We start from the raw sequence: 13,780 nt of genomic DNA on the forward strand, positions 1-13,780 counted from the left end.
TACTTTTTTTTTAACAAATTTCATATCTTTTAATAACATTACTTAATAAATACAATATGACATTTTCAGTTATATTTATTTATTTATAGTAATTATATAACTGTCTAATTATATCTCAATAACACTAATTTATTTTTATTTAAATTTTTAAATGAATTTGTGGATAAAAAATAGGAAAAAAAAGTATAAATTGACACACTCCTTAATAACTAGCAGCTTTTTTTTTCTTCATCAAATAAAAAATAAAAAAATTACCAAGTTTTTTCGCAGAGTTGTTGACAATGTATGGAGTTTATTATTGATAAATTGGCGAACAACTCCATCGTGGGATACTATGGTAACCATTTAATAAAAGGCAAGGTTTTTGCAATTCTCAATCGCTGACTCTTAAAATGTCATCCCAATTTCCCAATCCTTAAGAAGTGAATGTAGTTCCCCCTATTCCAGCGCTTGAGCTTAAGAGCAACGCTATACTAACTAATTAAATTTCCACCGTTTATTCTAAATCTCAAAGTTACATAAATTTGGTTGCGTATCTTCATTTGGTTTCATTTCATACTCACTCTGTCACCGCCATGGATCCCAACCCAGGAACCTTCCCCATCCTCTCCTACGTCATGTCTCGTCTCCAATCTTTTAAAACCAAAACTCCAACCGAAGATCCCCAATCTCAATTCGACGTCGAACAACCCCAACCGTCAGATCCTTCATCTTCATCTTCTTCTTCAATCGTTGGCCAAATGCCCAATCTCACAGACCCCAAATTGTTAGCCGCAATGACCCGGGCCATCTCAGATGTTTCACAGGCCCGATCAGTCCTAAATATCATCGGCGACAGGCCCACCCACGAGGAAGTGGACAACGCCAAAGCCAAACTGGTCGATCTCGAAGCCCATTTATCTCGTCAATTGGAAGAGATCGTTATGCTTCCGAGGCCTCCCGAAATTGACGAACAACAATGGCGGATTCACCTTACCGAAAGAGAGAAGCAATGCAGGGAATCAGCTGAGAATGAGAAGCGCGTTTACAAGTCTCTGTTGCAAAGTGATGAGATGCACGATGCTTACGAGAAGCTACTCAAGGATGCAGAGACGCGGCTTGTGAAGATTTATGAGGATGATGGTGAGAACGATAACGATGGTGATGGTGATGTGGTTAACGATGGGGAATGTGAAGAACACGTTGCGAAGATATTGCAGGAGGCGCGTGAAAAAGCTCTTGACCGAGTGGATCTTACGGAACAACGGTTGAGAACGCTTCCTGAGGCATTTTGTAACATTTCTTCGTTGGTGGTTCTCAATCTCTCCACCAATCAACTTTCGGTAACCATGCTCACATTTCACGTATTTCGTTTCCAAGTTTCATTTCTTATGATATAAATTAATTGAGCTTAATACTATTCTGCAAGTGTTCATTATTAAAGTATGTTATTGGCTTTTGTAGATGAATAGTTTTTACAACAACGGTTTAAAAAATACGATTGTTATTTGTGTGATTATAGTTTGTGAATGGAGGATTTTGTTTTCATCTGTTTTATAATTGGGTTATTTTTCTTTGTTGGCTATGTCATGATAGGTTATTCCTGACACAATAGCTGAGTTGCAAACTCTTGAGGAGCTTAATATCTCTTCAAATCTTTTGAAGTCACTTCCAGATTCAATTGGTTTGTTGCAAAAGTTGAAAATCCTCAATGTCTCTGGAAATAAGTTGACTGCCCTTCCTGATTCCATTAGTCAGTGCAGGTAAATAGATATATTACAGAGAAACACTAGTACATGAGAACACCATTCTTTATATTGTCAAAAGTGTCATTTTTTTGGGTAATGATTGTGGTTTAGTAACATATAAGTTCAACATTAGAGGATCCAATTTGTAGATTTGTACCAGGATCCTTTAGAACTGGCTTTACGGTGCACCTGACTTTGCAGTTATATGTTTTTATTCCGTTTATTGAATTCCCTTTATTTATCACTATTGAATTGTCCACTTCCATTTAAATAAATTCGTTTGATGTTAATGAAGGTTGTCGATATCTAGATCATTTCAGAATTATTTAATTTACATCTTGCAACCTAAAATATACTACTCCGCAAATGTCCAAATATTTTGAATGACATTTCATTAACTAATTTGAAATCTTGCTTTCTTTCATTATATGCATCTAAACTATGAATGTTATATATTATTGATATGGATTGATTTATTTGTACATTAAATGATCAGATCATTGGTGGAGTTGGATGCAAGCTTTAATAGTCTGTCATATTTGCCAACAAATATCGGATATGAATTACAGAATTTACAGAAGCTTTTGATTAGTTTAAACAAGATACGATCCCTTCCTTCATCTGTTTGTGAGATGAAGTCGTTGCGCTATCTAGATGCTCACTTTAATGAACTACATGGGCTTCCTATTGCAATTGGGAGATTAACTAGTCTTGAAGTTCTCAACCTGAGTAGTAACTTTAGTGACCTTCAAGAAATACCAGAGACATTTGGTGATCTGAGTAGCCTCAAGGAATTGGATCTCAGCAACAATCAAATTCATGCACTTCCTGATACATTTGGTCGCCTTGATAGTTTAATCAAGATAAACTTGGATCAGAACCCTATTGAATTGCCACCTATGGAGGTTGTCAATCAAGGGGTCCAAGCCATTAAGTCTTACATGGCCAAGAGGTGGATTGATATATTGGCAGAGGAGGAGAGCAAAAACACACATGAACTTCAAGAACAAGGACAGAATGGTTGGTTAACACGAAGTACATCCTGGTTGAAAAATGTTTCGGGAAATGTAACCGAGTATATCGGAAGTACCATGTCCCCTAGAACTCCCAAAGAGAATTATCTTGATCAAGAGCTATGAGTTTATGAAGTGGCAGTCTAGCAAGCATTGGGGACTTGCTACTGGAAGCTGCCTAATGTTATCACCTAGCTAGGGAGAGTGAATGGTAACATAATTTCCTTTTTACTATCTAGAATAATAACAGTTTTATTTACACGCAACAGACAAATGAGAAAAATTAATCTTTTCTATTTTAAGGTTTTTCCTCTAATAGTCCAATCTTCGCGTTGTTCTCAGTTTCACAATTTTTTCTTCCAAAATTAAACAACTTTGCGGTTTTCACATTTTTTCATGGGTCATTTATAGTTATAGTTCTTAATATATAATGTACATACAAGCAACTTTGAACATCTTGATTGGATATCACTATTGTAAAAATAGTGCGGATGACACCCAACTATTTTTGAGCATTTGATTGAGTGAGATCACATATTTAATGGTGGACTATCTACAAAAAATTATAGACCATTCTCTCCCGAATACCTACTCAGCGCTAATAGGCGAAGCCACATCAACCGCACATCTAGTGAGATAGTGAGATAGAGCTTGCAAGGGAGAGTTAAAGATAGAGGAAAAGGAAAGAGGAGAACTGCAATCTACCACATATGGAGGCCATGAGTGGTGGCGAGGTCATCATTGTAGTGAACGTGGCCACGTTGAAGCTCTGTTGGCGAAGCACTTCGAGATCAACGTTACAATGTGACTGAATGAGTATGTTGCATCCTACGACAATGACACGCCAAAAGGCAGGTTTGCTGCAGAGTGGCGGTGATCATCCCTCTCTACATCTCCTCCCTTACTTCCTTCTGTATGCAAGTTTTTTTTATGATGATTTTTCTTCTCTCCTCTGATTTTTGTTTAAGTTATACATGTTCTTGTGCTTTTTGGGTTGATGTTGTTCTTTCTATTTTTGGGGTTAAAGGCTACACTCACAATGAGAAGGAAGTGATATTGGCTTTGTGATTAACAATGGAGTCATAGGATCTGGGCATGGAGTTGTGTTTGTGTGGAGAAGGAGATGAATAGAGGGCGATTGATAATGTTAAATTATATAATAGATGGAGATGCTTTTGGTGTCTCTATCATCACTGGTGGACAAAGCGAAGAGGATGATTGTTTTAGTGTGTTTGTGAGTTTAGGAGGGGAGAGGAAGATTTTGAAAAAAAGGAATGAAGTGGAAAAAATGGAAGGCTTTGGACGAGGAGGATTTTGGGGTGTTTATTTGTGAGATTTTGGAGGGTTTTTATAAATTCTTTAAATCCAATCTACGTTGTTATATTACTCTCAATAATAAAAACATTGTTATATTACTCTCAATAATAAAAACACATTAACCATAAACATTCATTTATAGTTCTCTAAAAAAAATGATTTTTTTTTCTCTTCCCTCCTCCCTCCAAAAACCCTCTCGTCCAAACTCCCAAACAAAATCTGAGTGTTACTTAGGGGCTCTCATGTGAATAGATGCATGAGGAGAAAAACTGGTGTGATGGGTTTTGATAGATCTAGGACATGCTATCCTAGTATTATCCTTGAAATCATTTAATAATGAGTAAATATTCAAAATCTACCCCGAAATTTGGCACTCACACGAGGCGAATCCCTTGCCTTGTCGAAACTCCAAAATCATCCATGACTTTAATAAATGTTGATTAGTTTGGTCTCTGTCGGTCTGAGTTTGTTAACAAAAAATGATACATGCAAAGAGTTTCCAACTCTCTATACTATTGTTGACTTCTTCCTATTTTTTCCCTTTCATCTCTTAATTTCTATTAATAATTTTTTCTGTTTCTTTCTGTTAGACCCTTTCTTTATTTCAACATTGCATTGGATTTTATTTGTGGCAGAAGTTTGGATGGGTAGCCAAACTTTCCTGCATCTGAATTTTTGAGGTGAAAAATGAAAGAATTGTCTCTATGAAACACCAGTCATTTCTAAAAATAAGTGTCAGAGGTGTTCAACACTTGTATGACACTTATACAAAAATTCAAATAAGTCTTTCTATAAAAGGGTCTGACAAAGTGTTTTCATTAGAGTCGTTAGTATCAATCAACAATTGATCTCCTAATTTATGATTACGATTCTTTGCTTTTTCTTAAGATAGGAACACACTTTACATCATCTCTGTAAAAAAAAAACTCACTTTACATCATCTCTGTAAAAAAAACCCACTTTACATCAGCAATCAAAACAATGGTAAGTCAAATAAATCTTATTCCACATAAGCAAACAAATAATGGAAACTACTCGTAATTAATGAAAAGAAAAATCTTGATATAAATTGTGAAAGCAAGAATTTTATGAATTTTTTTCCATAGTTTGTTTAGATCGCATTACGTTTGTTTGGTGGTTTGAGGAGTTAGAATTAACAAAATTAATAATAATTATTAATATTGATTAATATTGGCTATTTCGATTAAAAGAATCATATTATGTTTGTGAAAATTTAAGATGAGGAGTTAGTACTCAATCTAAAGTAGAAAAAGTCTTATGACTCAATGAGAATGAAAAAACTTACATTTATCCACTTCCATAAATACAAGTGGTGCTCAAATCCACGACATGCGTATGTAAAGTACTCCTTAGGTTCAATACTATTTGTTGCACTTAATCATTTAAAATTAAAAATATATTATAATTGAAAGAAATAGATAGTAATTTTACTAATTTATTCTTATCACTTATTAGTGTATGTCTATTATAATAAATGCAAATATCACTTATTAGTGTATTTCTATTATATAAATGCAAATATAATAATAGTAGTAATAATAATTTGAAAGTGATGTAAATTATAATAATTAGAGGATACAGTTAAGATAATGTAATTAAAATTATATTAAAAATAAAAAGTGACAATTATTTTAAAATATTTCTTTTTTGTTGCAAATTTGACAATTAATTTAAGAGCGAGGGAGTATTAGATTAAAATATTGGAGTCAGATGGTTTCTTTAACAACTTCCATGCATGTTTGTAGAAATTTAGCACCCTCTAATGAAAAATCTATGTAGTAAATTGAGACGGTATACATAATTGAGAAGTTAATGCAAAACATGATCCACATACTTATAGAATCTTGCTTCTCAAAAAAATAAGTAATATAGAAACTACTAGTAACACCCCACATAATCAGCGCAACTTTAAAAGAAAAGCAAGAAAATCACGTAGAAATACACCAAGATTTGTCTTTTTTTTTTAAACCACCTATATACATCCATTTTGTACCAAAGATATCGATTGGTAAATTGGTCCTAGTAAGATCAGATATAAATTATAATTATATTGTTTGTTCCTTATCATAGGGATACAATTACGAAAGGAAAAAAAATCAATTACGAAAAGAAATAAACCAATTACGAAATTTTCTCCCCTTTCCTCCTATTTTCTTTTATCAGATAAATACTATTATTATTTTTTACACTAAATCAGATTATTATCTTAGTAACGCGGTTGTAAACTTGTAATAATTCTTGATGTTGGTTCCTCAATAAAAAACTCCTGATGTTGGGCTGGAGTCTGGAAGGAAGAATATCACACTGTAGCATCATAAAAAATATTCGATAGCGATTTGGTGACCCCTTTAAGCCTTTAGGAATATTTCCCTTTTTCAAAACCCCTCAATATATACCGTAGACATTATACTACAAATACCATGGTCCACAGCCACCTCTGAAATATCCCATGTTCTGCACATGCCTCATGTAATATAATATAGTTCACCAACTCATAAAAAAATAAAGCACTGATTAGTGGTTACAATACATTAAATATATAAACACCAATTTATTATTTGTCATTATATTAGCTTCTTTCTTTGGCTATGAAAAAGATTAGCAGAGTCACCTACACAACGTTGTTGGTCGCCTTGGCCGTGTTCTGTTTTGTGTTTGATCTTTTGACATCGGGGGTGCCCTTTCTTTACGTGGCTATCACCGCAGCAATTGCTTCGGTGACGATCTTGGCTATCCGAGCCACCATGGTTATATGGATCACAATCATGGTGCTGTTAACTTTTGCAGGCAACCGTCGCAGGGTTTTGGTTCATAAAAGTAGGCGAATAACACTTGATGTGGTGTGGCACTTGGTCAAAGTTTTATTCAGATCACCTAAGGCAGAAGCCAATTAATATAGATTCTTTAAAATTATCTTCGTCATTATTCACTAGTAGTAGTAGTAGTTGATTTTTTTTACAGGTTAATTATATCTTCACAGAAGATTTTGATCTTGATCGGGAAAAAATCATGTTTAACAAGTAGTTTGAATTGTATTTTGTAGAATAGGCCAGTGTTCTAACTTCGTGTAGTTAGCAATAATTTTTTCAAAGCTTAGAAAAATACATGTAATTGATACTATTGACCTCTTTTGAAATTGGAAAGCGAGAATCCAAATGTTTTGCAATTTTTTATTTAATTCTTCTGTTTTTTTTTTGTTTTTTTTTTTTTTAATTTGAAACTTGAGTTTGTGTTAGTCTTAGATCTGTTTCAAAGAAGTCTCCATATTATTATTTTTATACTTTTTTCCATCAATTGAAAATAACGAATTTTTATTTTCCTTAAATATTGAACTTGGTATTTGAGAATAATATCACCGTCAATTTATTTTTACTATTAATTGAACTCTTTTTTTTTTTTTTATATATAAAAAGTTTTGCACCTAAACTCACACACATAAAATATCATATGTTTTCAAAGTCGACCAGTGGTATGTATAGAGATGCTAAAAGATTTTCACCAAAGAGGTCTTAAATTCAATCTTAATTTGTTGGTAACAGATTTTAACCTATCTATTTTTTTATTTGTTTTAGATAAAAATATATATACCATTATAATTAACTAATTCAAAAAGTGATTATTTTTAAAAATAATTTATAACAAACAGGGTCAGTTGCATTAAATGAGAATCGATTTGCATATCTCTTTCTAATTTCCCCTCAATGCATACACATCAAAATTCATTCGATTATTCTCATTCACTACTGATGCAAATTTTACTTTGATATATCTCGGTACATTTGAAAATTAAATCACCAATTGAATGAGATCTATGAATTTGACTATATTTTATACATAATATCACTGAAGTTTTTTTTTTCTATTTTAAAATGACGTTTTTGTCATTATTTTAACTAAAATTTTAATTTTAATTTCAATTATTAAAACAAGTTATTTGATTATTAAAGTTAAAATTGAATAAATAAATATATAAAAAAATTTAATTTAATCAATTTTGATAGATATTATAATAATATACACGTGAATAGATTAGGAAAAAAAATTATTGATCTAATAGTATCTGATACACATTTTTTTTATATAATATCACATAGATTATCATTTATTTTATATTTGTTTTATATTATTTTATATTCAAATCCTTTTATATTTTGGGTGTTAGATCACAAATTTGGAGTCCCATTTTTATAAGTCATATTTTTGGATTAGGATCCGTTAATATTAAGATATTAAACTTAATATTATCATACTTTTTATAATTTTTTTATGGCATATCTCTATTTCAAAATGATATTAATTCTTATATATATTACGGTGTAATTTTTTTAACACATAAATTTAATTAAAATATGTCAAATAAATAATAGATATTTGTTGAGATATTTTTGAATTACATTAAAAAAAGTGACCTATAAAGTTCTTTCAAAATTAAACGATTTTCTTTTAAAACATGCCAAAATTCTATACAAGTTAAATTCTTTTTAAATCTACTTTTATATCACATGGATTATGCCTATAAATTTTATATTAATATGAAATTATAGATATAATATTGATATACTTCAAAAGTAATATTATGTAAATTTTCATTATACGAGTTAATTTTATTGTATTTTATTGACACATCGAACTATTTAAAATTAATATCAAATTGTTTAGACACTATCTATCAGTTAATTATTGTAATACAAACCTTAGGTGGAAGAAAAATTAAAGATTATATTAGCATTGCTATGTCGATACTAATGTAAAACTACAATAAAATTATATCTCAAATATATAGTAGTAACATCCCACATTAGAATTAGAAGCACCTTATTAATCTTTAAATTTTATTATGATTGATACAATTAAAGTGTTTTTGCATAATATGACATAATTATTAAAATATCAGTTAATTTAGTTTTTAACATTGTAATAGTCATTGACTATTTTGACACTAAATATATTATATTTTTTATCATAATAATTTATATCTTTTAAAAACTTTTTTGATGAGTCGTAATTTAATTTATATTTTTTACTTAATCAAGAACTAAAATAACAAAATTCTATATTTTCAGAAACTAAAATGGTACTTTGTCTATTTTTTAAATATAAAAGACTTATATAAGAAAAATAATAATAAAAGACCTAAATATCACGATTACTAAATAAGATAGAATATTAAAAATATAAATTTACCTACTATTTACTACTCATGTTTTATTTTTAAGTTTCACACGACACTTATTTATAATTTAAATTTAGTAAACCATTTTAAAAATATTTAAATAGGTAATTCTTTTTTTCCCTAGCCATGTATAAAAAATTAACCAACAGCCATTTTTGTGTGTAAAAAATAGCAAAAAACCTTGAATTGACCCATTATGCAAATGCCCACAAATAAGAACTCAATTTAGTTCATTGTGTAGAAGCTTATAACCAAACCAACTCGATACATGGTATGTCTACCTGTGTTACATGAGATCCGTTCTAATTGAGTTAGAATGTGGTCAAATTTGACCTTAAATTGATTGCCTTATGTTTTATTCAAATGACTCAAATGCATTTAATATTTAAGGATGTAACAGGCCAGTTTGATTTGATTTTATGTGAAAAATAAATCAACCAAACTAAATCAATGATATACTAGTTGGTTCAGTTCTCGTGATTGAATTTCAAACAAATAAAATATACAAGTGCAATAGTTATTTTAGTTTCTTCCTATAAAATATAATTTTGAATAACTACAAACTCGCAATTTAATCATCTAAAAGATTAAAACAAAATATGCAGTAGTATTATATAATTTGGTCCCCTAAAACAGAATTTGAAATAACATAGTGCAATAACAACTCATTAAAATAAAAAACAGACAGTAGCGTGCCAAATTAAATCTGAATTTAGTTGACTATATTCTAAATGAGAATTTAAATTACAATGTGAAACAACAACAATCTAAAGTATACAATAATAGTCTACTTGAATGGTAAAAATCTGAAGAAAAACAAAGACAAACCGTTAGAAATTATAATATGTAATTTATTTACAATTTGAACAAATCAAAATATTAAAATAAAAAAGGAAACAATAATCAAAATAGAAACATAAAACAACAAAAAAGAATAAATTTTGTTACCTCAATGGAGGGAAACAAGTTGTGATAAAAAAAAAAAATCAAGACAAAAAACGGGGATGAAGTCACGACGATGAGAAACAGTCGAGAGAGGAAAAATAAAGAAGTTGTGAGATAAACAAATACCAAGGAGAGAAACACTAGCGAGGAGAGAAATGCTCGTGAGTTGTGACCGCAAGGAGAGAAATAAAGAGCGAGGTGAAAGCCAGCGAGGTGGGCGGTAGAATTTCAACGGGTGGGCTATGGACGAGCAAGGTGAGAACTAAGGGAATGATATGATACTATAAATACTAATGAGCGTGAGTGAATGAGAGGTTGATGCAATAAAGTGACTGTGTCTATGTGAGAGTATCAATATGGTTTGGAATTGGGCTTAATGGGTGATGAGTCTGATCATTGGTTTGGTTTGGATGTTTGAGTTGATTAGATTTATGTTGTCCACTTACACTTCTACCCATACTCATTTGATGCTGCACCTTTAATCCTAGTGACTTTTATTGCTTCACTTTTTTAAATACTTAATTGCCATTTTGATTCTCTTATTTTCACTAATTCATAGAATTGGTTATTCTAATTTAAAATTCAATAGTTTTGATCCTCGTTCAGATCTTTTAAATTAAAAATTGTGACTTGACATATTTTAAATGACACGATATAAAATCTTATGATATAATATTATCTAGATGTATTAATCATTTATATAATATTAATTATATTACAAAAATAAATCATGTCAGAAGTTGAAACTTAAGCTTTAAGAGGGTGTTGGTTTAATTTAATGGATATTAAAATTATTCAATATATTGTATTATATGTTACGTCATTTAAAATATACCAAAAAAATTAATTTTTATTAAATTTTTTGATGAAAGAACAGAAAAAATTAAATTTAAAAATATATAGAATTAATTTTCTAAATTAATAAAAATGCGAGAACAAAACTTCAATTAATTTTTTTTCAAAAAGAAAAAAGAAATGAATATCATCAATGGATAAGACGTAGTTTGTGTTTGCAGGTCCCACAACTAAACTTTGCGAAGAAGTAATATAAATCTAGAAAAACAATTAATAAAAAGTCAAAAAAGAAATTTTCTTGCTCGCAAAGCCAAGCCAAGCAGAGCAGTATATATATATATCACTCTCCGTTTCATAGAGCGTAAGTAGCGGCTAACGGGTACGCTAAAGCTTCTTACTCTCTCTAAATATCTGATCCGAATAACAAGTTTCGTTCTGTTTAGGGTTAGGGTTTTCACTTATCTTCCTCGCTTGTAACTTCTTCATCGCTTTCCTTCTCATAGCTATGGACTCTGCTATGGTCATCAAGGTTCCGATCTCAATTTTCCCCTTTCTCTTCAATTTTTGTTTGATTACTTGGCTTTCAATTCAATTCTCTTTTTTATTCATGTTATTTTTGTTGCATCATGCACTGCTTTAAGTCAATTAGGTATATTGCATGGTGGAAATGAAATTAATCGTGTTTCGTTCGTGACTATTTTTGCATCTGATTTGGAGTTGGAGTTTTTAGTATGATAGTGATGATATTGTGTTCAATTCATCGTAGACTTTGTTGTAATTGTATGATGTGTATCCCTTTCTAATTTTGCCTTTAGTTTTATTGTTTTGATGATCGGAACACGGATGCAACTGAAACAGTTTAATCGCAAGTGATGCATGTTGTGTTACCGTATGAATGATTTGTTTTCTTTTTGCCCTGAAACCCGAAACATGGGTTTCATGAAAAAAATTACTTACAATATTTGTTCGAATTTATTTGTTTATAGTTTGGTTAGGAGTACCTTTTTTCATTAAAACGGATTTGCTTTCATGAACAAATAGCACTTGGTTCTTTTTACTACGGTTCCGTGTTACTATATTTGGGGTATCTGTTGGATCAATAACGGAAGGATCCAGTAGGCTCTATTGGCATGAGTATGGGATTTATGGATGCCTATTGTCATTTCGAATAAAGTTATTGTGCAAGACTTACTAATAAATACTCTAACTGGAATGAAATATAAGCAAAAATGGTATACGAAAAGTTGATCTATCTCATTAGAAATTATGACCATATACATCAACGATACTTTTTTGCTTATAATTCATTTCAAAGTAGTAATATTATATCGTTTTTGACATATAATAGCGGACTTCATATCATGCCACTTATTATTTCCGTACAGGTGAAATATGAAGATACTCTCAGGCGCTTCAGTGCTAGTGTGGATGAGAACAATCGACTGGATCTTAATATGATTGGGTTGAGAGCTAAGATAAGTTCTATTTTCAACTTCACCTCCGATGCAAATTTTATTCTGAGATATGTTGATGAAGATGGAGACTTGGTGAATCTTGTGGATGATGATGATTTGCGTGATGTGATGAGACAGCAATTAAAATTCTTGAGAATTGATGTACATATGATCAATAATTCTGGTGGTAAATCAGATGCTGATGGTTCTAGTGGAAGTGCCACCCCTTTAAGATCTCCTCCTGTCTCAGACCCATTTCAAATTGGAAATTTTATTAACGCCGATGCTTTGCATGCTATGCCGGAGCCACTGCGCAAGGTTCTTTATTCATCATTTTCAAAAGCTGCATCTTCAAATCCAGGTCTAGCAAATCTTGCTGATTCGATTTCCAAAATTGGACAATCCTTTCTAAATCCTCAAGGGCAGCCTCGTGCTGCAGGTGGTACAAGCTCGAAAAATGGTGTTCCTGAAGGATCTGTCCCTTCTGAATCTAAAGGTCCAAAGTCTCCACCTGTGGGTTCAGCTTCCAATGCCAGTGGCTATGCTAAGTCTAGTGGACCCGCCACCCCCTTAAGATCTCCTGTCCCGGACCCATTTATGTGTGGAAATGTTGTTAAAACTGATGTTTCGTATTCTGTGCCAGAAGCAGTACAGGAGGCTTTTTCTAATTTATCACTTTCAAAAGTTGGATCTTCAACTCAGGTGCTTCATAATTTCACTGATCCCGTTTCCAAAACGGGACAATCTACTGTGAATTCTCACCGCTGGTCTCATGTTGAAGCTGGCCCAAGCTCAAAAAATGATGTTCCTAAAGAGCTTGTCACCTCCGAAGCAAGAGTTCCACAGTCTCCATTTCTGGACTTAGCTTCCATTGTCAATCGCCAGGTGGAGGCTGGAAACATAGTTAGAGGTTTTGGGGAAGCTTCCAATGGCAGTCAACGGGTGGACTCTAGTGCTAGTCGACAGGTCGAGGCTGGAAACATGATTCAAGGTGTACTGGCAGCCTCCAGTGCCGGTAGACAGGTGGAGGCTGGAAATGTGGGAGTCGCCCCAGTTGATCTCAATATTCTCCCATGTGATCCATATACACGCACTAATGTAGATAGTGCACCACTTTCATCAGCAGTTCCTGTAAGTGATGACAAGGGTAAAACGTCTATTGTTGATAATCTTGCTGGTAAGGGTGAAATATGTGGAAAATCAATCAATTTTGTCGCTCCCAATTACACCCCAACCAAGAGTCCTGCTACAAGTTACAGTGCCCCTATTGACTGTCCATTTTCTGGGACACATACTCTTTATTCAATGCCACCTCCTCTAGGAAACTTCCGCATT

At 31.9% G+C, this 13,780-nt stretch overlaps 2 protein-coding genes across 4 annotated transcripts in view; both read left to right on the forward strand.

Moving 5' to 3' along the window:
- Positions 1 to 287: 287 nt before the first annotated feature.
- Positions 288 to 4,186, forward strand: LOC101503838 (plant intracellular Ras-group-related LRR protein 9-like). 3 transcript variants are annotated; one of them, XR_190483.4, is made up of 4 exons: positions 288 to 1,322; positions 1,576 to 1,742; positions 2,224 to 2,951; positions 3,310 to 4,186. XR_190483.4 is itself a non-coding variant. In XM_004515811.4 (3 exons), the coding sequence occupies exons 1-3, from the start codon at positions 576 to 578 to the stop codon at positions 2,864 to 2,866; spliced, it is 1,557 nt and encodes a 518-aa protein (XP_004515868.1). In that variant the 5' UTR covers positions 288 to 575; the 3' UTR covers positions 2,867 to 3,129. The 3 variants fall into 3 exon arrangements, 1 of the variants encoding a protein (XP_004515868.1); XR_012161277.1 differs by having other exon boundaries at positions 3,768 to 4,186; XM_004515811.4 differs by lacking the exon at positions 3,310 to 4,186 and having other exon boundaries at positions 2,224 to 3,129.
- A 7,136-nt stretch (positions 4,187 to 11,322) lies between these two features.
- Positions 11,323 to 13,780, forward strand: part of LOC101503502 (protein NBR1 homolog) — a 5,053-nt gene continuing 2,595 nt past the window's right edge. Inside the window, exons 1-2 of the mRNA XM_004515810.4 lie at positions 11,323 to 11,520; positions 12,377 to 13,780. Coding sequence (XP_004515867.1) covers positions 11,497 to 11,520; positions 12,377 to 13,780 — 1,428 coding nt within the window. The 5' untranslated portion in view covers positions 11,323 to 11,496. The remainder of the gene's footprint in view (positions 11,521 to 12,376) is intronic.

Source organism: Cicer arietinum, chromosome 7 (assembly GCF_000331145.2).
Source record: "Cicer arietinum cultivar CDC Frontier isolate Library 1 chromosome 7, Cicar.CDCFrontier_v2.0, whole genome shotgun sequence".
NCBI lineage: Eukaryota > Viridiplantae > Streptophyta > Magnoliopsida > Fabales > Fabaceae > Cicer > Cicer arietinum.